Source organism: Anser anser (assembly GCF_964211835.1).
Source record: "Anser anser genome assembly, chromosome: 1".
Taxonomy (NCBI): Eukaryota; Metazoa; Chordata; class Aves; order Anseriformes; family Anatidae; genus Anser; species Anser anser.
This window is the reverse complement of record NC_139720.1, coordinates 122,762,040-122,783,549: the sequence shown is the minus strand read 5'-3', so window position 1 is coordinate 122,783,549 and position 21,510 is coordinate 122,762,040. Positions and strand designations below refer to the sequence as shown.

The 21,510-nt window shown below is 32.7% G+C and overlaps 1 protein-coding gene across 24 annotated transcripts in view; it reads right to left on the bottom strand.

Moving 5' to 3' along the window:
* Positions 1-21,510, bottom strand: part of DMD (dystrophin) — a 1,241,706-nt gene that overhangs the window by 640,456 nt on the left and 579,740 nt on the right. For 22 of the 24 annotated variants that reach the window (XM_083850706.1, XM_083850697.1, XM_083850709.1 and 19 more), the window contains 5 exons: positions 19,894-20,064; positions 14,339-14,461; positions 12,623-12,760; positions 10,560-10,712; positions 9,435-9,617 (listed from right to left, as the gene is read on the bottom strand). In XM_083850706.1, coding sequence (XP_083706832.1) covers positions 9,435-9,617; positions 10,560-10,712; positions 12,623-12,760; positions 14,339-14,461; positions 19,894-20,064 — 768 coding nt within the window. The remainder of the gene's footprint in view (positions 1-9,434; positions 9,618-10,559; positions 10,713-12,622; positions 12,761-14,338; positions 14,462-19,893; positions 20,065-21,510) is intronic. The other 2 variants (XM_083850699.1, XM_083850702.1) reach the window with 1 other exon arrangement.

Genomic DNA, 21,510 nt, shown 5'->3' with positions numbered 1-21,510 from the left:
CTTACTTTCACTGTTCTACTTTTGACCTTCAGAGTTTGAATGAAATGCTAAGGTTTTTCCCATAAGGAAAAGGTCTGTTCCCTGTTCTTCAAGGCTTAAGTTGTGGGATTTCTCCCCAAAAGTCTGATAGTCATCCTACACTCTGATAAGCTCTGTATGGTGGACTGGATAGATCCCTATGGTTACTTAGCTCAAAGACTTGGAAGAATTTTTATTCCACCCTCATTTCTTTTTGTACCCTTTGAAAGCATTATTTTTACATTGAGATGAAAGAGATAGAGACAAAAGTTATAATGACTAATTTTCAACATTTAACCCAAAGTAATTAGTTATTATATTGGTGGTATTCACAGTTTTAACTTTGTTAACTTCGTGGTTTTTTTGTTTGTTTTCTTTTCTTTTTTTTTCTCTCTCTCTCTTTTTTTTTTTTCTTTTTTTTCCCCCCCCCCCCCCCCAAGGACATACATTTATAACTTAAAAACTATGATAAAGTATTTTGGTGCTGCAGTGAATCCTCTGTATTCTGCAAACCCTCAGGCCTTTAGAACCCACAAGATGTAAAATATCCTGTATGGAGAGGTAAAATGAACAGCTTTGGTAATCCCCTTTCCTTTTCCAGCTGCTTAACAGTGATTTTATTTTATTCTGGTTTAGATAATTGTGTCCATATCCGGACACGATCAGTACCTCACCTCAGGCTGAGGTGCTGCTGCACATTGAACTCAGTTGCAGCTTATCTGAAAACTTACTCATTGACTAAAGACTTCCTAGCATTCACACAAAGGAGAGGCTAATGTGACTAGCACAAATTGGAAATTCTGTCATATTCTAAGTGCAGTTCTGCTATTGATTTTTAACCTTGACAACTTCTATCATTATCCATTTGTTAAGCAAAGAGAAATTAATTTCAAATGTGATGGGACTGGGACGTAAGACTCAAATACTTTATTATTCTCTGTGACATAAACCAGGTCTTTTGGAAAATAAAAGAAAATGGAGTATGTGTGTGATACATACATAAGATAGATAATGTGTATCTTATGCCATATCTGCAATGCTACCATTCATGAAGAAAGACAAAATCTAATAGTATTATGGCCTAATTGACTGATTTGAATTACTGGGATTTAGAAAATGTCTTGTTGGAAATAAACTATGCATATATGTTAATTACTTCTGATAAAAACCGGATTATCACAATCCATTAATTGCAGTAGTTCAAAACTGAAAGTCTGTATGTAGTTTCATGTGACTTTAAAAAGGTATTTGTACCTTAAAATAAAACGGAATTGAAAAAAAATAAAGACAATAATTCATAACCATTAAAACAACACTGCTCAGGCCATGTACAGTCCCTATCTGTGAGTCAAAAGACAGAGCCATTGTCTATTTAATACTTCACAAACAACTGGTTCCCAAATCACTCACAATTTGATATTAAATCTAGACAATGAAGCTTGTAATTTTTTTTTTTTTTTTAATTTAAGGAACCTCGACATATTACATTTGAATAAAAGCACATTTCAAAAATAATACATGATCCATTTTATATATATCTCAGCTGATTTTGCACCCATATGTTTATCTAAAAAAAGCTGCATGTTGGAACCATTTAATTTAATTCTTGTGTTGTATAGTAATGCACTAAGATGGAGATGATTTAATTACATAGCATTTTATAATTCTTACCCCTTTTCATGCATACGTCTGTCCACAGAAGAAATCAGTATCTTAATATCTTAATAATAGAAATCAGCAAATGAGTAAATGCTTAGGTACTCATGTTACATCTTGGAATGAAAACAAAAAATCAGAACACTACAACACCTACATCCTAGACTGGCTTTAAAACAGGTATTAAAAATATGTATTTAGTATCTTGTATGGTTTTACCTGGAAAAGATGTTTGGAAGCGATTATATATGTAAACCTTCAGCAGACAAAATGTATTTTAAAGTTTTTATACTCCAACTATAGAATAAATAAATCCATAGAGCTGTTAGCCATTTCTGCCATTCAAATTGTAATACTTTTCACAGTTGCAAAAATACATACATTATCAAGGAAATGTCATACTTTTTGAGGAATACTTAAGGAAGTATTTAATTGACACTTTAGAAAACTGAGTTCTTCTACACAGTCCTCTATATCCTTGTAACCATGACATGCAATTGTGACAGTGTCTGTGGGTTATTAAACCAGCAATATACACTCAAATTCTCCCACGCAGCAGGAACTAACCTTAAGAATGGAAGGAATTTCAAAATATTTTTCATCAAAACTGAATTTCAAAACTGTTTTTCTAGGACAGTAGTAAGCTATAGAGAAGAAACAATACAGATTGTGACAGAACAAGTTCCTACATGTTATGCTGGTGGGCAGCCTTCCTAGGATAAAATTTTGGTCAACATTAACTTAGTGTCTGACTTATTAAGACTGCAGAGGTGCCATGTTCACAACACAGCATGAAACTTTAGGGCTGTTTTGAATTTTATCTGTAACTCTGAGGACTGACCACTGAGGAACCAATATATATTAAATAAAGCACAGATATGTTAGAATGTAGCCCATTTGATGTCCAAATTGATGAATCCATTTTTAAATTCACTGTTGCTTTGTGATACTAATTTTGAAGATATTTATGATAACTACATGTCAGTTGTTTGTTGAGATAATTTAGAAAATAATCTAAAAATACCATTAAAGTACCACTATGGTGTAACAGCTATAGTGCTAACAGCTTCAAAAAGTGACATCCTAAGCCTTAAACAGTGCCACCTTCCAGATATGTTAAAAAGCATTACCTAATTATTTTCCTTATTTATTTCTTTACAGAAAAGGTAATCTAAATTTGTAGAGTTGAGATCATGCAGAATAATAAGTTTTTCATTTAGATTGATTTTTTAAAATAACATGCATGAAATTGCTGTCAATCCAGCACTAATTAAATATACTTACATAGATATTAAAAAATCATACTGCACATATAGAAATTTACTTTGACATGCACCTGTATGAATATACTCAGATACATCCATTAAAAAAGAAAAAAAAAGAGTAAGTGACATTGACATCCTTAATTGTTGACAGGAAATGAACATCATCTCTTAAAAAGATACTGTCACTTAGGGCCAGATCACTCTGCAGCAGGTCTTTCCCCTTATTATTTAATTCAATAGTACAACAAAGTCATTTTGACAGCAAATTCCTCACCATGTAATTTATTATGCTAATAAATTATGATATACCAGTGAAAATAAGATGGCAATTAACTGGTTTGTTTTTCCAATAGCTAAGTAATTATACGGAAGGAAATATTATACAAGGATAATGCTATTTTGGCCAAAGAAAAATGAAAGGAGAGACAACTACGTTGTCACATGATTCCATAACCAAAGGCTGCTAGTCTTGTTTCCATCTCTACAATACAGAGAACAATAAGAAAAGACTGTGACATGGTTAAAACTATATTCTAATAACCACTTCATATAATTTAAAGACAGGATCCTAAGGCAACCTTAGACAAGTTGTGGCAAGACTTTTGCCATGTGATGAGTTAAAGGTGTTGAGTTTCTCTTTCAAATTATGGAATGTAATTCAGATCACTTCATTGAAGATTATAAGATAATGAAAACAGAGAAAAACCTTTTCTGTAAAGTTCTGTCATCAACAAGAAAGTGTTTTTTTTTTTTTTAACTTCACTCTATTAAAATACTGTAGATTTGCAGTGAAGATAGTGAATATTATACAGCATTAATAAACAAATAAGAGAGAAGAAAAAATCACTTCAGGAGAAAACTCAAAATACTGTAGCAGATTGTTCCACTTCTTACAGAAGAAGGGTATAGGTGACCTTCACTTACATTACCATGACACTGTAAGCATTCATCTCAGACACAGAGAAGGCAAAGTGCATTTCAAAATGAACCTTTAAAACTAGCTCCTCTTCAGCTACATCCAATACCTATATTCAGTGTACTTCCTCTAGCTTTCTTGCCAGAATCCTAAATTAGACATAAAACTAGAAGTATTTGAAATAGAATTAAATTATTTTAAATGAATTTTCTAATAGTAATGTTTACAAACTTCCATGTTGATGGATGCTATAAAACTCGTGTAAACAGCTGTGATTCTCTTCCCAAAGATTCTCATTCATCCTCACTCCTCTCATCCCACAGTCAAAAAAGGCCAGTGTTTAGCTGCACTGTGTAAAGCTGTTTGTTTAAACAGCTGCTACTGGAAATGTCAGAGAGGTGCAATGGTGTCACAGGATCACCTCTGTCCTGTCCTTGAGACCTCCAATGCACAAACATGAAACAGAAACTGTATTCTAATCCACCACGATAGAGTTCTTGTCTTTTTTTACAGTAGGTATTTTCCTGTTTTGCTTTTCTAATACTCTTCATTTCATCCTCTCCCCAACTCCTCATGCCAGTAAAGACAAATTAGATTGTCCCTTCTTTTTGGCACCCATTACTAGTTCATTTACTGAAAGAAATACTTAAGTAATGGTAAGAGAAAATACCCATTTCATTCTAATGCTGCAGGTTGTGACAGTTGAATGACCTAAAATGATAACAGCATATGAGCATCAAAGAATTCACATTATTTGGATGAAGACACATAATTAGGACACCAAGTTTTGTGTTTATCTAACTGTGACAGATTTATTTCAGTTAATGTTGGATTTATATTTTAGAAAATATTTATATAGGTAAACATGCGTTAACAGTAAAAACAAACTTAGATTTCATTAGGTGAAGAAAATGGAGCTCCACAGGGAAATACTAACTGAAAACTGGAAGATGCCCTTAAAAGAGTGAAACTTCAATTTAGTTCAAACTCTTGCATTTCAGACGTAAACTTGATCAGCCCTTAACCTGGTTCCAGAAATTGATTACATACTCTCACACCTGAAATGATCACCCAATTAGGAGACAAGTAGTTAGAATTTCTGAGTGCTTTATAGAATCTTTAACAGAAAAATATTTTATTTGGAAAATGAAATTTACAATATCTGTTTCATAGTAAGTACTAACAATACTGGTATTTTGTTCATTTAGCAGGTAATTGCATTTAACTGTTCAGTCTAAACCACTTACCTTGTAGACATAAATAAATATTTTGGATAGTTATTTTCTTTATTCACATTCTTGTGGACCACATAGTCTAATTGGTACGAAAAAGACTCTCTCTTGATGTTTTTATTTGATCAACTCTATTATTTTTTCCAGGATAGCCAAAATCCAGGCCCAAATATTTCAGAAGTAAAATGAACATAAATTCCGATAGATTTTTTTTTTGTCACCAATGAAATTACTGAAATGACGTAAGCCTATTTTTTCACTGGCAAATACAAAAATATTTATATAATTTTGACAGTTGTTACTAAGTTGCAAGAATAATATTCCTCCTGTCCTAAAAATACTCTGCCTTACTACTAACAGCACACATAGTTCCCCAAAGACAGAAAAAATAAAAGTACATGAAAGCAGAAATAATTTTGGATAACTTGATAAAATATGGTAATAGGACATATAAAATAAGAATTTATACTGTAGGTTCTGCACCTGTGTTCATCTCACAAAATATTTATTTTTTAAAGATAAAGGCCTTCAGTATCCATGCAGAGTAATCTCAGTCATTGCAATAAAAACAAGTCTAAACTGATTGATGACATAAGCATGCTCATAGACTGCTGAAATGAAAGCACTGAAAAAAAAATCTATAACACAGGCATTAACTAAAACAAATGTAATTACTTATGCATAATTCATATATCAATAACTGATTTTGATCCAGATTTGAATTAAACTATGTGAATCAAACTTTTTCTCTGAAAAGATGTCATTTTTATCACCCTGGAATAATGACAAGTGTTGTAAAAATAAATAAATAAATAAATAATTCTTGGAAGATTTAGGTTTAGACTGTCTCAAAGGGGACTGGTATCTTTTCTAAAAGACTGTGCCTGCCAAATCTTAATGATTTTAGATTCAGCAAAGATAATCTGGAAATAAATGTCCCTGGACCTCCCCAATGTTATTACTTTTATTTTTGTAAAACAGATATGCAATTTTATTATTCAAAAGTGCATACTGCTCTAGCATTAAACATTAATGGCTTGGATTTTGAAAAGCATCTTCAGCTTCTATGAATTTCACTGAGATTTGATGGTTTAATCATCATTTTAATTTTTAGCAGAGATGAAGTAGAACATTAAGCTTTTCTTAACACAGGAATCTGAAAGTTGCCACACTAAAAACTGAATTTTCTGCCCACAGTTTATTTTTCCACATACATATAAAAACACTCTGTGGGAGAAGAAACTCTTAAAACAACATGAACTCCAGTAACTTTTTCCCATTCAATGTAATTTGGAGCAGCTTTGCTTATTTATCAAGTTTAATCTGTTATTGGAATAAAACCTTCTTTTAACTAAAGAATTGCATACTACACTGAAAATTTTCATGTGACCAAATTAACTTATACCAAATTAAATTATGTCTCAAATTGGCATTAAAAAGAACATGCGGTGTTTGAGGTAAAAAAAAAAAGAAAAAAGTTAAGCTTTTTGTGTAGTGGAATGTAGTTTTGCTTTATCTTTTAAATTTGTTCTCAACTACATCATACCTTATTAACAAAATTGGTCACAGAACATTCCTTTTTATGTATCTATATACAGAGATATATATCATATATATCTTCTATATCATACATCTATATATACACATGTATATATCTGTCAAATTGTTGCTGGATTTGACTACTACATATCTGTGAAAGAATCAAAATTTTATGAGAATTTACCATGATAGCGAGAATCAATTCTTATATTGTTATGTATCCTTTTGACAGAACTTCCCAGCAAAAATGGGTGAAAAGTAAAGTCAGGGGGAACACGATTATTCTAATTTCACACTTTGATATCAGAATTATATTAGCTCCAACAAACATAAGAAATGAGCAATTCTGTCATCAAGCCACATATTTAAAGGCAGCATCTTGCTAAGTTTATTCAATGAATCACAATGAATTGAAAGATACACAGTACAGCTAAATCCTCATTGCTTTATAACAACAGCTTTCAATTATTAAATACGTATTATTGTATACATCATTAATTACAAATGAAAAATGCAGATTTTTTTCTCTTTAAAAATAAATTCATTTCTATATTTTTATTATATGTTTTTATTCAGTTGGTGGTTGAAAAATAAAATCTCTGTGAAAGTTATTTTTGCTGGCATACGCATGTGTTCAAGTGAACAGTCTGAGTTTTTGTTTTTCTTTTGTACTTTCAGATCTTGAACAAACAGTTAACTAATCCTCACAACATCCCTGTGAGGTAGGTACTTTCTTTGAAAAAAGAAAGAAAGAAAAAAAAAGTCAAGAAATTCACTTTGTTTTAATGATTCAGCAAAGCCAAAATTAAAACTGTAACAAGTCTTGCACTTCTTATCATTGTGACTTGAGCCGTGAAAATAAACTGCCCCTCACCAATTTCAGTATCTTCTGTGAAACTTCTAACATATGTCATATGAATACCAACATGTTCAGTAGAGATGGGTATTTTTCATGACAAATGAAAAGTATACAGTATATTACTGTACACCTGTACACATGTAAATTTCTTTGAATAATGTCCTCATTCCACAGATAAATATTAACAAGTAGCCTTCTTGCATGAAATATTTAAGAATACTTAAACATTTAACGACTATGAGATATAAATATATTATATAAATAATATATTTCAACAATAAAAATACACGTAATGGTTACATGACTAAAATGTCAATTACTGTATTCCATTGACCAATTTAAAAGTACATGTGCAGATATATTCACTTTACATATTTTGAAGAAAAATATGCTAATATGTATTTTTATTGGCTTGCTGGTAAAATTTTATAATGGATATACTTGTTCACTGTCATGGTAGGTGTTAGGTGACATAAAAACACATGTTTTGTATAAACTGTACATTGTTATTTCTTTCCTATCAAAAACCCAAATATATTCATTATTTAAAAAAAAAACAAACTTATTTACAAAACAAAGTGAAGCCTGCTCTAGCTCCATGCCAATAAAATGATTTGCAACTGATTACATTCATCAACTTTAATATAGACTATAGTAAACTGAAAAGAGTAATCAGATGGAACAAGATTTAATAACATACAAACCGAAGTTAACGTTTCTCCGATTGTTTCCATTAACTGCATAGCTATCCCAATTTTTGTTTTTATATATAAATTACATAACTTAATAGTTGAAAAGTCCAAAATAAATACGGGTTAATAGACTCGGTACATCAGAGGGCTGTATTGACAAAAAGGGTGTATACATTATTGCTGATTTTTGGAAGTCTTTTTCTTTTTTAAAACATGGCTAACCACATATAAAATAGAAATAACGCTTTCTGGTTTTAGATATTCATTGCCCTCTTAATATGGACCCTCTGCAGTCAACGAGAGATAAATTTTATTTATGTAACGATAAATAAAATTATATTTTGTTAAAACACCTCTTTTCCACTAGCTTTTTTAAGACCACAGAAGAGCACATAATGCAAAAACTTACTTGATATCAAACAGTTATCAATCTTCTGTTAAGTCCTATAAAATCAAAAGGTCAAACGACTATAAGCACAGTAGTACGCATGGCAAGCAAAACCTGCCATATGAGTGCAAAACCAATCTTTTGCAACCTTCCAAATGGATAATTTGCCCAGTATCTATTTTGATCATAAGCCTGGAACGGTGACAGCTTATTTCCATTTTATTTATCCAGTTACTGCAGCATAAATAAACTAGTAAGAATAATTGTATTTTATATTTAATTAAACCCTTGAAAATCAGAAGACATTAAGTTGGCTCAGAAAATGATGTTTTCATCCTGTTCAATCTAAAACTGTTTAAAAGTTTCTTGCAAAACACTCCTTTTCATTTTCAAGCATTTGAAGAAGAGGCCGTGTATGCATAGTGCAAGAAGAAATTTTCTAATCTCTTCTATATCTCTAGGTATAATGTGTATTATGGATAAATTAAAAAACAATTAAAATTGGCATGGGATGGGTAGTTTGAAAATAACATTATTTCTGATTTACACATTTACTGAACAAAATACATGCATGGCAAACTGACTTTTTTAAACTGGAAAATGTTATGGAAAAATAATGAGGCAACAGAAATAAACACAAGCTTTTCATTGCTGAGTTTTCTGTAACTGGCTAATTTAACTTAAGGGCAATTTTAAGACCAAAACAGAGAACTATTGTATTATAATATAAAGATTCCCCCAGTTGCAAACAATAGTGTTTTTCTTATTAGTATCTGAAGAGTTGACACTGACCCTGAAGCTCTCAATGTTAGTAGGATTCTGTTAGTAGTAGCAGGTGCAAACATATGGGTTTGCCAGTAACAACTCACAATTTCTGCATAGTTGAGTCTTCGAAACTGAGCAAATTTGCTCTCAAAATCTTGCCAGCGCTTGCTGAGCTGTATCAGGGTTGGCTCCACTGCTTTTGCAGCCCCATCCTTAGACAAGCGTTCAGCCTGCCTGTGCACCGCATTCAGATCTTCCTTCTTCTTCTCCAATTCTCCATCAATCTCCTAGTGAGCAAAACCAATACAGGGCCCAGGACAGTTAGCTAACTAGATAAATCAACTTAAAATTAGCAAAAAAATTCTGTTAGAAATTCCACTTCAATTTTATTGTTGCAATTAAAATGTACAGCTATTTGTTATCTCACAGTTAAACAAAGCAAAAATAACTGAGATTGAGGAACCCCCTTGGAGATGGGCTGTAGATAAACTAACAACTAGTATACACTGAAAACTAGTTAGCAAAGGCCAACAGTTTCCACTTCCTGATTCTTGCTACATTGTGATGGGCAATTGGAGATTTTTTTTTTTTTATTATTACTATTTTTTTTTAATCAGTAAGGCTCAGCATATTCAGGACAAACAGTGTTTGGACAGTTTACAAATATGTTATTTGAATCCTTAACATATTACTTAACTCCTGTTTTATTTTGTGGGAAACTCAACAGAGAATGAAGCAAAGAAAGACGATGCAAAATAAACTAGGAAAACCTTTGACAACATGTAAATAAATCTATAGAGTTTGACAGTGATATGTGAATATGTTCTGATGAAAATGAATGTGCTAACATGAGATAGAGGTCATCCATATATCGGTAAGTCATTTGTTCATCTGGAACAAAGATACATAAAATCAATTACAATTTTTACTAAAAAACATTTGATGCTTCTTAATACATTGCACACTCCATATCAATAAAAAATTTATTTACTGTTTCAAATAATTTATATAACAATCCATATAACAAACAAATACAAGATATAGCACAACAAAGAAATGTTAATTTGAATACAAATTGTTATTGTTTGCTTTATAATATATCAGAAATAAAGTACTGAACTGATATTTCTCTACATCTATTGGAATATTTGTTGTATTTCCATCTTTTAAATTAAGAAAGTATCACTCAAAAAGATCTACCATTCATTGTCATCTCAAAACAACATTACCTTTAGCTTCTGCTCATCTTTGTGGTCTGGTAGACTGGCTAACTTTTTCTCAATGTCATCCAGCCATGTCATTAGGTCATCAGCCTGTCTCTTGTACTGATACCACTGATGAGATATCTCTAAAGCCTTTTTTCTTCTTTGAGACCTCAAGTCCTGTTCACAGTGCAGACATTATTAGAATATCAATTAAAGGCTTATAAAATATGAATTGGCATGTGTGCACACTGAAGGGAAAAATGAAAATTAGGCCACTATTTTTTAATTAAATGTTGATATTTAAATCAAGTATGTAAGTACTTGAAAACAGAGTATTTTCATCAGTTCAACATATTATTTTTATCTGTTAAAGGTAGCTGAATAAGCCAGAGACAGTCACCAATGTTTAGAGAAGTTAAGACTCTTACATAAATATCAATATTCTTATACACTTCTCAGAATACTTACTGGACAGATGGAAACACAGCCCACCTGTTATCTAGCTATAAGTGGGATTTCTTGTTTTGTGGTCTCCTGTGAAATTCTAGCCTGCATGCAAATTCTGTAGCTATTCAAAAGAAAATCATTTCAATGCAGAAATGTATGTAATACCAGGTTGCCTTTTTCTAAAGTAAAGACCATTTACACACCAAACGTCTTGTGTTCATGACTCAGCTTTATAAAAGTGTGAAAACTTCTCCTAACAGGATATTCAAAAATGTTGTTTTCTTGTATTATTAAATATATTCTACTTGAATTTGCTTTAACTGTTTAGCTTCTCTCATGAAGAATTCAGAAAATATTTTCACTACTATAACTTCTTATTAAGAAGTAACTTGAAACAAATTACTTACATATTTTAGATAAAAAGTACTTGGAATAATTTGCTACAACCATTCTTGAATTTTATTTGACAAAGCTGAATGCCTTAAATGAGCCACCCAAAAGAAAGTCAATTGCTCTATTCCATAAAAACAGACAGTAGGGATCTGGTCAACAGACTATCTCTAAAGTTTTCTTGTTTCTCCTTAGAAGAAATTATGTAGTCCAAGACAAACTTAATAGATTTCTTTTAAATGTGGAGATATATATAGACAAACTTAATACATTTCTTTTAAATGTGGATATATATATATATATATATATATATTCCTGCTATTCTTTTACGGAATTCACAGAGATCTGCAAAACCATAAAAATTAAAATGAAATCCACAGGAAACAAAAGATGCTGCTTGAAAATAAGTGATAATAAGTGTAACAATGCCGTGCTCCTGGAAACAAGAACTACATGAAAAATTTCAAGAGAAAGAAAAATTATTCCTGCCAGAAAGATGTAAAATTCTGCTACAGTAGCCACAGCCTATGCCTCCAGGTAAGTGAAAAAGGTGACCTTCCATCTACAAAATTCTTCCTTTCCTCACTTTTATTTTTCCCTGGGAGGATGACACTCCCAATTACATCTCCCAGCTTGTCCAAATAGGATTAACTGTAGATGTTTCTAGGTACAGTATCATATGGTTATACCTCCTTCCAGCTTTGAAATAATCCAGAATTTAGATACATTATTTTGGTTTTCAGCCTCTTAGCTGCCAGGTCTATTGATATTACCATCTACCCTATCACTATTTTAAAGAGGCTGGAGCTACTTTTCCACCTGAAAGAGGACAACATAAATTTTTTTTCCCCCTAATGAATTAAAACAACTTATTCGTTGCAACAAGTATGTTCTAAAACTGAAAATCTAAGTTCATGAGGTCTGATTGTAGCTAAGGTCTTGACTGCTGTTGCAGAAACACAAAACATGCATAACGTTAAAAAAAAAAAAAAAAGGATTATCATTGCAGTCCAACTGGCAATCCCGGGTTGTAACACTAAAGACAAAACAGCACTTGTTAAACTAGATATTTAAAATGTCTTTCCAAGGCATCAAGAGAAGTGTAGAGGCAAATATATGTTTATAGCTGAATAATTTCAAATGACTTATCTCTAAATAGTAATGAGGATCCATTTAACTTAACAGAGCATTGTTGAAATGAAACAAAAAACAGTTTTAGTTGCATATGCTTATAATTGTAGCTCTTATACCTTGAGAGCATTATGTTTAGTCTGCAACAGCTGTTGTTTTATCTTTATTTCCTCCCGTTTTCTCTCATCTGTGATTCTTTTTTGAAGTGTGTCACCCCTTTGCAGCAATTCTTTCACTGTGCTCTCATCGTCTTCACTCTGATTTAAAAAAAACAAACAACAACAAAAAACAGGTAAAATGGGCATTTAATCTAACTATTACATAAGTACTAGGAGATCTGGACATATAAACATGCACTTCCTCTGATAAAGTAAACATCTAAAAGCTACTTGTAGTTCTACACTGAAGGTCCAATAACTTTTACTTATTTTCTATACATGTATGCACTTGAGAGGTACAAGTAAGCAGCATTTGAACACCTACACGTTTGACATTAGATCTTACAGAGCATCTAGGATAACATGATGAAAACATTCAAACCAAAGAGTTTAAGTATTTTTGACTTTAAAGCAGAAAGAATAGATACATGTAAAATACTCTACATAATTGACAGTAGTCACTGAAATTACCAGTATGCTAGAGGACCATGTGATTCCTAAGCATTTCATACAATAGCATCATCACAATTCACCTATTCTGTCATTGAATACGCACTATGCATTTTTTACACAGAAACTGAGTCTATACCACAGATTTGGAGACAGTTATCTCTTGAACTATACTAAACATTCCTTGTAAAGAAACAGAACAAAATATGCTGAAGCAGTGGAACATTACCCTACCATTCACTTAGAATTTATCTCTACAGTGAATACTACCTCAAACTTCTTATGTTTTTCCTGAAAAAAAAAAAAATATATAAGGTAATGTATACAAAATATATAAAAATCTTTATATGTAAAAATATGTATTTATATATAATATATAAAAATTTTTATATAGAAAGATTTCCTTTCAGCATTGATATGAAATAACTATCTTTGAAGAATTCCCTTAACGGAAAAATAATACTGATTTTTTATATTGCTTGTAAATAAATTCACATTTGTTCTTGCTGAGGATCCATAAAGTGATGATTCATCCTAAAGAAGAATTTCTGTCAATGGCCATGCAAGAAATGTCATTCCTCTGAAAATCACTCTGGAGAGAACACATGACAGTGGCAACAGTAGCAAAGCACAACAGCATTTTACTCATCTTTTTTTTTCTGTGATTTTTTTTTGGAATATTCACACATGGTGTTACTACTCACAACTAGCAATCGTAAGTAATAAAACTTGCAACATACACAAATATTATTCACAATAGATGGTATGATCAGATCTGCTAAGAACTAATCTGCACGTTCCATTTCTTTCAGTGACCATTACCTAGCCTTTGTCTTCATTGAATTACTTCTTTTACTATATTGCCCAATTAGATAAAGCATTCTGAGTTTGATTGGTCTGTATACTGCTACGGAGATTTTGATATTCATTCCCTGATCTGTAAGACTGTCCTGTACAGGGCATTGCAGGTAACATTTCTGCTGTGCTTAGTGTTTTCAAAAAACATTTGGAAAATGTTTTCCTTATAAATTCAACTGTAAACTTATCAATAAAACTTGTAACTAATAAACTAACTTGGAATCTTTGAATTTATAATATTAACACAATAAAATTTTGTCCAAGTCATATCACAAGATCTTAATATAAATATGGAAGTTTCTCATTTTCACCCATGTCTTTTTCATCTCCCTGCCTACTTCACTCAGACTTCCATTTCAACCAAATTACCATATCTTTATTGAAGTCCTCCTCTTTCAAATTCACCCCCTGCTGAATTTCAACCTCCAGTGGTTCAAGCAATTTTTGTATATCGAAGTCAAATTGCTCCAATTCCTTCAAAGGAATGAAGGGCTAAAATGGGAAAAATACAGAGATTATTTAAATTGCATATTTAATAGCTTTGTTAGAAACATAAAGCAGAAGAGACATCTGTTCCACCCCATACAACTACAGCAACAGTAATTTTTTAATCTTGTGGAAAATCATCTATACCATACAACTCAAACTACCCACATAAATAAAGATCAGTGTTCAATGATAGTCTAGATTTTTCATATAAGAAAATACAAGAATTCTGTGGTGAGTGAATATTTTTTTAAAATTTGATATTCTCACATCTGTGTGTAAGAATAGGTTCAGATAAGCAGTGTAACACAAAAATTTGTCTAAAAAATTAAATGTTGACACTAGGCTAAATCTGATTTGTCAGAAATTATACAGCAACAAGCAATCCATTCAGATGAATAACCACCTCCTACTGCCAATTGAGAACAATTTCATGATAATTTGTTTCAGTGTTTTAAAATCATTGTTCTGTCAAAAAGAATAGCAAAAATGCCAGGTTAATTATACAGCATCCATCTCAAAACAAAAGACAGCTAATCTTTGCATAAGATTATGCTATGTGACTTCCTAAACAAACAAACAAGAAAACAAAACCTTCACTAAAAGCACTTGTTTCAAAAAAGCCTCAACAAAAATTGAGGTAAAAAAAAAAATCTCAACCAAATAAAATAGACACAATTCCTCCAAAATGAATCACAATATAAATTAGGGTGGTTTACTTTAGCACTCAGTTTTAAACTCTAAAAATGATCCACTTATACACCATCCTTTATCTACCTGCTACCTGAGTGCCTGTGGATAGTTTCATGTATAATATGCAACATATTTATTAGGTGCATTGCAAAGGATCAACAGAAAAAATCTTTCTTCTTTCAACAATTTAAATGCAAGAACAAGAAATAATTTATTGAAGATTCTGGCACAAAATTTAGATTTAAAAGGTAAGTAATGCTTTATGATCTAGGAACTCTCAGATGTACAACTGTCTACTTTTAATCACTTTTCTTTTACTACTCCCACTAGTACTATTGGCATTTACTACAGAGCATAAGTTTGTAATCAAGATGATAACAATCAAAATTATTCAGTAAAACAAGAGAGACTAGACATCATCTAGAGTCAGAAGATCTGTAAAATATTTTCAGTTGTTTTACAGATAAGGTGGAAGTCTTAGGGCAAAAATACCTTAATTGAATCTTATTGATCATTTTTATGACAAAGATTTTGCACACTTATGCACATTAATGGAAATATAATAATGTATGATATTTGTCATAAATATAATCATACTGTGCTCACAAATTTTCATCAAGAAGCTCAGAACTATACTCAGCAACTACTTCAACTGAGGTAGAAATAATAGCAAACTACTCAGTAATTTCTTCTCAAATGCTCTGAAGGATGTCTTCAAAAGTACTTAAATCTCAATAAAAGAGAAATCAACTAATAAAACTGGAATATAAAATTACTAATCTCTGAGAGATGCTAAAAACTAAACAAAACAAAATGATAATGGGAGGAAAAAGGCTAATTGAAATTCCAGTAATTTAATTAAATTAAAAAAAAAAAAACACTTAAAAATGTTAAATCTCAGTACACGATGATCTACTTATCTCTTCATTTTATTAATTCAGGACACAGCAATTATGCACTACAGTTTATTGACTTTACACGCCATTTCTTATTTACTTCACTATTATACTGATAATTGTTAGTATTTGAAAACATTTTCAGTATTTGACTGAAAATAGATTACGAGCTTGCTATCCTCTTTAATTGATTTTTTTCAATGTCATTGCAGAGTGAATAATTTTACCTAAGTATGAATAAACAACAAACAAACAAACAAACAAACAAAAGTGTAATATCATCACTACTAATTTTTCATCCCATAAAGCTGAAATTGTGACTAAGGGAAGTAGGACCCTACTTCCATACAGGTGGACAAACCAAGCCACAAGGCCATCGCTAGTGGGCAAACCAGCAATTCAGTCCTTTGTACAAATGAATACAGCAAGACAGTAGCATAGCCAAGAATACAAACAAGCCTTTGCATCTCTATCTTTTGCAATACCTAATACTATAAATAATCTTTGTCAATCATACCCTAGCTGTCCATTCTCCAAGGCCCTGGAGAATGTCCCCTACATTCTAATCTACAGTTAAAATGATATGCTGTAGCAACTACTTTCATTTTACTAAGCAGAGTATAAAGCTTAGGGAGATGCTGTCATTCCAGCTCATTTTGCCTATACAATCATAACTACTGAGTGAGAAGGTCGACACGTTGAAGACATTTGTAGGCTACATTCTAAAGATACTTTTTCTGGACACGCATCTTTTTCCCCTTCTTTTAGTGAGCCTAGAGTGTACAATGCAAACAGTTAATCAATGATAAATCATCTACAGGCAGTCCCACCATTCCCTAAAACAAGCAATAGTTTCACATCACCTTATCAAGGGACACATCAACCCTAGATGCTTACAGAATTATGGAAGAACACGGCAAAAGCCAGAAGGAAATCCATACTGCAGATAGCAGATGTTCACAATAGAAATGTTTCACAACAGAGTTTGTGCCAAGATGTCCTCCTCTGTCTACAGTTTTTACTTCTGTACTAGGCAAATGAGAAAGACACTGGAACTGCTGAAATACTACTGATGGCTGACAGGGGAAAAAATAAAATAAATTATCAACTTCCAAGGCTTCACAGGAAAAAGGTACCACAACACAGTCTGGGAATCCTTTAAGGTTTGGGGGACTTCACTAATTCCTGAACCAAAATGACAGGCCTTCTTGAAGGAAAGTTCTCTGCAGATAACAGGAGCAAGAGACGTGTAAGGCCCAGGTAATCAGTGACAGTTTTTACCTTAACAAAGGTCACTTTATTGAAGTGTTAATGATTCACCGACTTCCAGACATTGTTTTCTCCCAATGTGGACAAAGAAAAAGTTATAAAAATCTAGGCATTTCTATGTAATAACATTAAGAGTGATTTCAGACATTCAAATAAAGATGACGACTAAAAGTAGTTGTCAATTAGTCAAGCAATTAGCATTGCTTTACTAATACAAGAGTACTACTAAGTATTACTTTCCCCATGGAGAATTCAGTGAACATTTGTACTACATAAACAAGTTAAAATTACAGAAGCAGTTATATATAGTACATTTTCAAATGCAATTGTACTGTGTCTGTCTGGGAAGGAGTTAACTTCTGTCATAGCAGCCCATACGATGCTGTGTTTTGGATTTGTGGCTAGACCACTTTTGATTAACACACTCGTGTTTTGGCTATTGCTAAACAGGGCTTGCACAGCATTTTTCTGTTCCCACTCTCAGATGAGGAGGCTGAGGATTGGAAAAGAAGCTGGGAGGGTGGACAGCTGGGACAGCTGACTTGATTTGGCCAAAGGGATATTCCATATCATATAATGTCATGCTCAGCAAAAAAAAACCAAACCAAACCAAACCAAACCAAACCAAACCAAACCAAATCACAAGGGAGACGAAGAAGAAGTGGGGTACAACCTCCAAGGCAGCCACTGATCAGAGACTGGCTGTGTCAGTCTGTCTGGGGTAGGTGAGTGATCATCTTTGTGTCACATGCTCTTTTCCCCTCTTTTCTTAATCTATTAAATTGTATCCTGTAAGTTTTATTTCTTCCTTTCTTTCAGTTTTCCTATTCTTATCCTGTCCTGCTGAGGGAGTGAGGACTGAGCAAGCTGCTATGTGGGTGCTCAGGTGCTGGCCAGTGCCTACCCCTCACAATAATCTATGTGGAGGGTAGAATCCACATAGATTAGAATCTATGAATCTTAGAATGTTAAAACAATGAAGAAAAGGTAGTGTGCCTTTTGAAAAAGATGGGTTGTTTATTGCCATTCAGTAAAATCTAATAAAACAAACACTGGATTGGTCAAAACAAGCACTGGCAATAACTCTGTTCTCAATCAAAGAAGCTACTCGCTACCCTGAATAGCAAAATGTTTAGAAATAAGCCAGTTAAAATTAGCTAGCAAAGATGAAATAATACTGTCAGACAATTGTTAGAACTTGCTCATATTATGAAACAAAGAATCTTTTCACCTCTCAGCCAAAAGTATCTCAGATTTAAACAATCCAGCTGTTTATTTTTCTGTATGTGTTATGAGAGAAAACTTGATCTTCATGAACGATGAATATTTTTTGAGAAAACAGTATCTAATATCAAAGTAAGGCATATACTACTTCTCAAACTGAGAGATTATAAAAAGTGGTCTGATGTATTCACACATCGTCCTTTGTGCAATCCTTGCATTTAAGATCAATGACTTGTTAATGTAATGTTGTCAGCTACATGCTGCTACTCAATTTAACAGTTTGCTAGTGTACAATTCAGTAACATTTTGAAGAACAGAAAACCCAAACTGTACCCTTGACTTTAAAGTTTTCAAGCAAACATTGACATAACTCATATTACTTAATAATTTCTTTCATTAAGCTTTTTCATAGAACATACTCTTTTCTGTTCCACAAAGGAAACCTAAATCAACTCAAACATGCACAAAGAATGTGCTGGTTACACATGACATTGAGCCCTATGCAAGCCCAAAGCAGTAGATGAAAACTATGTCCCCTTGCTTATGCTTTTTTAAGGCTTATTTCCTGCTCTGCCACTGATCTTTTGGTGCATTGATTTCCAGTGCTATTACACTAGCCAAGCAAATACTTAAGATGAGGATCCATGCACTCCCACTATTCTATGTATCAACCTGCCCGCTTTAATCTGCCAAACAGCCCTCTGCAATAAAGGTAACGTAAACAATGGAGAAAGGAGGTAGTTTATGTCCTCCCTCATTCCGTATCAGAATAACAACTTGGCTAAAAATGCCCTAATCCTTACTGAATTCAGGTTCAGTAAAGTACTCAAACAAATTGTAGAGGTGCCTGGCTGAAGTATAGTTGATGTTTGCATATGCATACATCCACATAAATATATATATATCTCTAATCTTGTTGAGTCACAGCCTCACAGAAAAAAAAAAGTGTGCATTTAATGAAAATTAGCTGCCCAAAATGAATGTATATCAAAACAGGCTACCCATACGACTTTGAAAAGATTAAGAATCTTATTAATTCCTAGATGATACTCATTTATGTAAGTTAGTGAGGTAACCATTGTTACATGTTTATATAAAATCAGTGAACAGTTCTGATTGTGTAATAATGGAAAAAGTCCCTCAATACAACACAAACAAACAAACACAAACAAGCAAACAAACAAACAAAAAACCCACCTTTGACATTTAAAAAAATATGTCTATTCCTAGGATTTTCATTTTTTCCTTTAAAAGCTTAGCTTTTGGAGAAACTGCAGCCCACTAAGTAGTCTTAGCTTCACACCTTATATAGATACCATTTTGTATGCATCTCCATATTGAAGCAAGTCTTCCTACCTTTCCACTCTTAATTCTTTGTGATATAGCCGCAAATCGCTGGTTGAGCTCTGATAGTTTAGGCTCTATTACTTTCCTGCAGTGATCTCCACGGTTTGTCATCAAGTCTACTGCCTGGTCACGCACAGAGTCCACCTTTGGATGCATATCATTCAGCTCAGCCTTTAAGCGCTACAGTCCGTGAGCAAGAGACAGGGCTTGAAGTTAGTAATAAATGCAAAGAGAGAGAAAGAGAGAGAGAGAGAGTGTGCAAAGGAATAGGGAGCAAAACCACAAAGCAAATTCAGATAATTATGCATGAGCGTGCAAATACAGTATAAATACATTAGATAACATTCTCACATACATCCCTTCAAATTTATAGCAGGAATGTATCTACATATCTGTTTTAAGATCTTCTAATGGAAAATAATGGTGAACATTATTTCTAGACAGGTTCTTATCTGCCATAATACAATCCTCAGCATATCTGAGGGTACACTCAATTATTTTATGTCCCTAAAGGTAAGAAGAGCTGCTAATTGTGTTAAGACACTGGAACAGGTTGTGCAGAGAAGCTGTGGATGTCCCATCCCTGAAAGTCTTCCAGGTCAGGTTGGATGGGGCTTTGGGCAACCTGGTCTGGTGGGACGTGTCTCTGCCCATGGCAGGGGGGGTTGGAACCAGGTGATCTTTAAGGTCCCTTCCAACCGAAACCATTCTGTGATTCTATGATTGTAATTCACACATTATAGAACTCAATGTAATAGTTTTTGCTTTCATTACTGTTCATACTCATAGTGGAGGTAGGGAAAAATGACAAGATAAACACCAGTGTGATTTTTTTTTCTATAAACCTATCACAAATTGAAAAAAGAAAAGAAAAGAGAAAAAAGAAAAAAGAAAAAAAAAGAAAAAAGAAAAAAACCACAATACTTCTTCTGCAATAATAATTTTAACAGTTGATCAGTATGGGCAGCCATAAAGAGATAGCTAGAGTAGATAGTTTCACTGAGAGTTTCCCTGTGAAATGCCTTTGTGCAATACAAGTATATAACTGCATTGATGGCAAAGATAATTGTGCTTTGTACCTTGAGGTGGCAAAATTGTTCAACCTGCTACTAACGTCTGTCCTGTAATCCTTCTGAGATCAATGAGCCACTGATTTATGCTCTGCGTAAGTGCTAGTTGGAAACTATGACTGCCTTGGAATTTGTAAAGATTTTCTTTAGTAAATGGTATCATTATGTTAGTGTCAGCAATACAATTCTGATTTTGATTTGCAAACTGTTTCTCAGGTAATATGTAATGACCATGGAGTTCAAGAGAAGGTAAAATTTCACACTGATTTTGGAAGCAAAAAAAAATCCATATAGGTCACAACTTGAAGCTGTTTAACAAAGAAGTTGTTTTAAATAAGATACTTTAATAGTCACAATTACCTTACAAGTCAATTTTTCATCAGTTGTTTAAATGATGCAACTGGCCAAATAAAATCTCCTGATCAATACACTAACCCATTGTTACACAGTTTGTTCACCGTATGATAATATTGTTTGTGTTGTTGGTGGGCATCAATGCAAGCAGCATTTAGAGGATTATAACAGTCATATGACAGAGATATCAAATGCAGATACG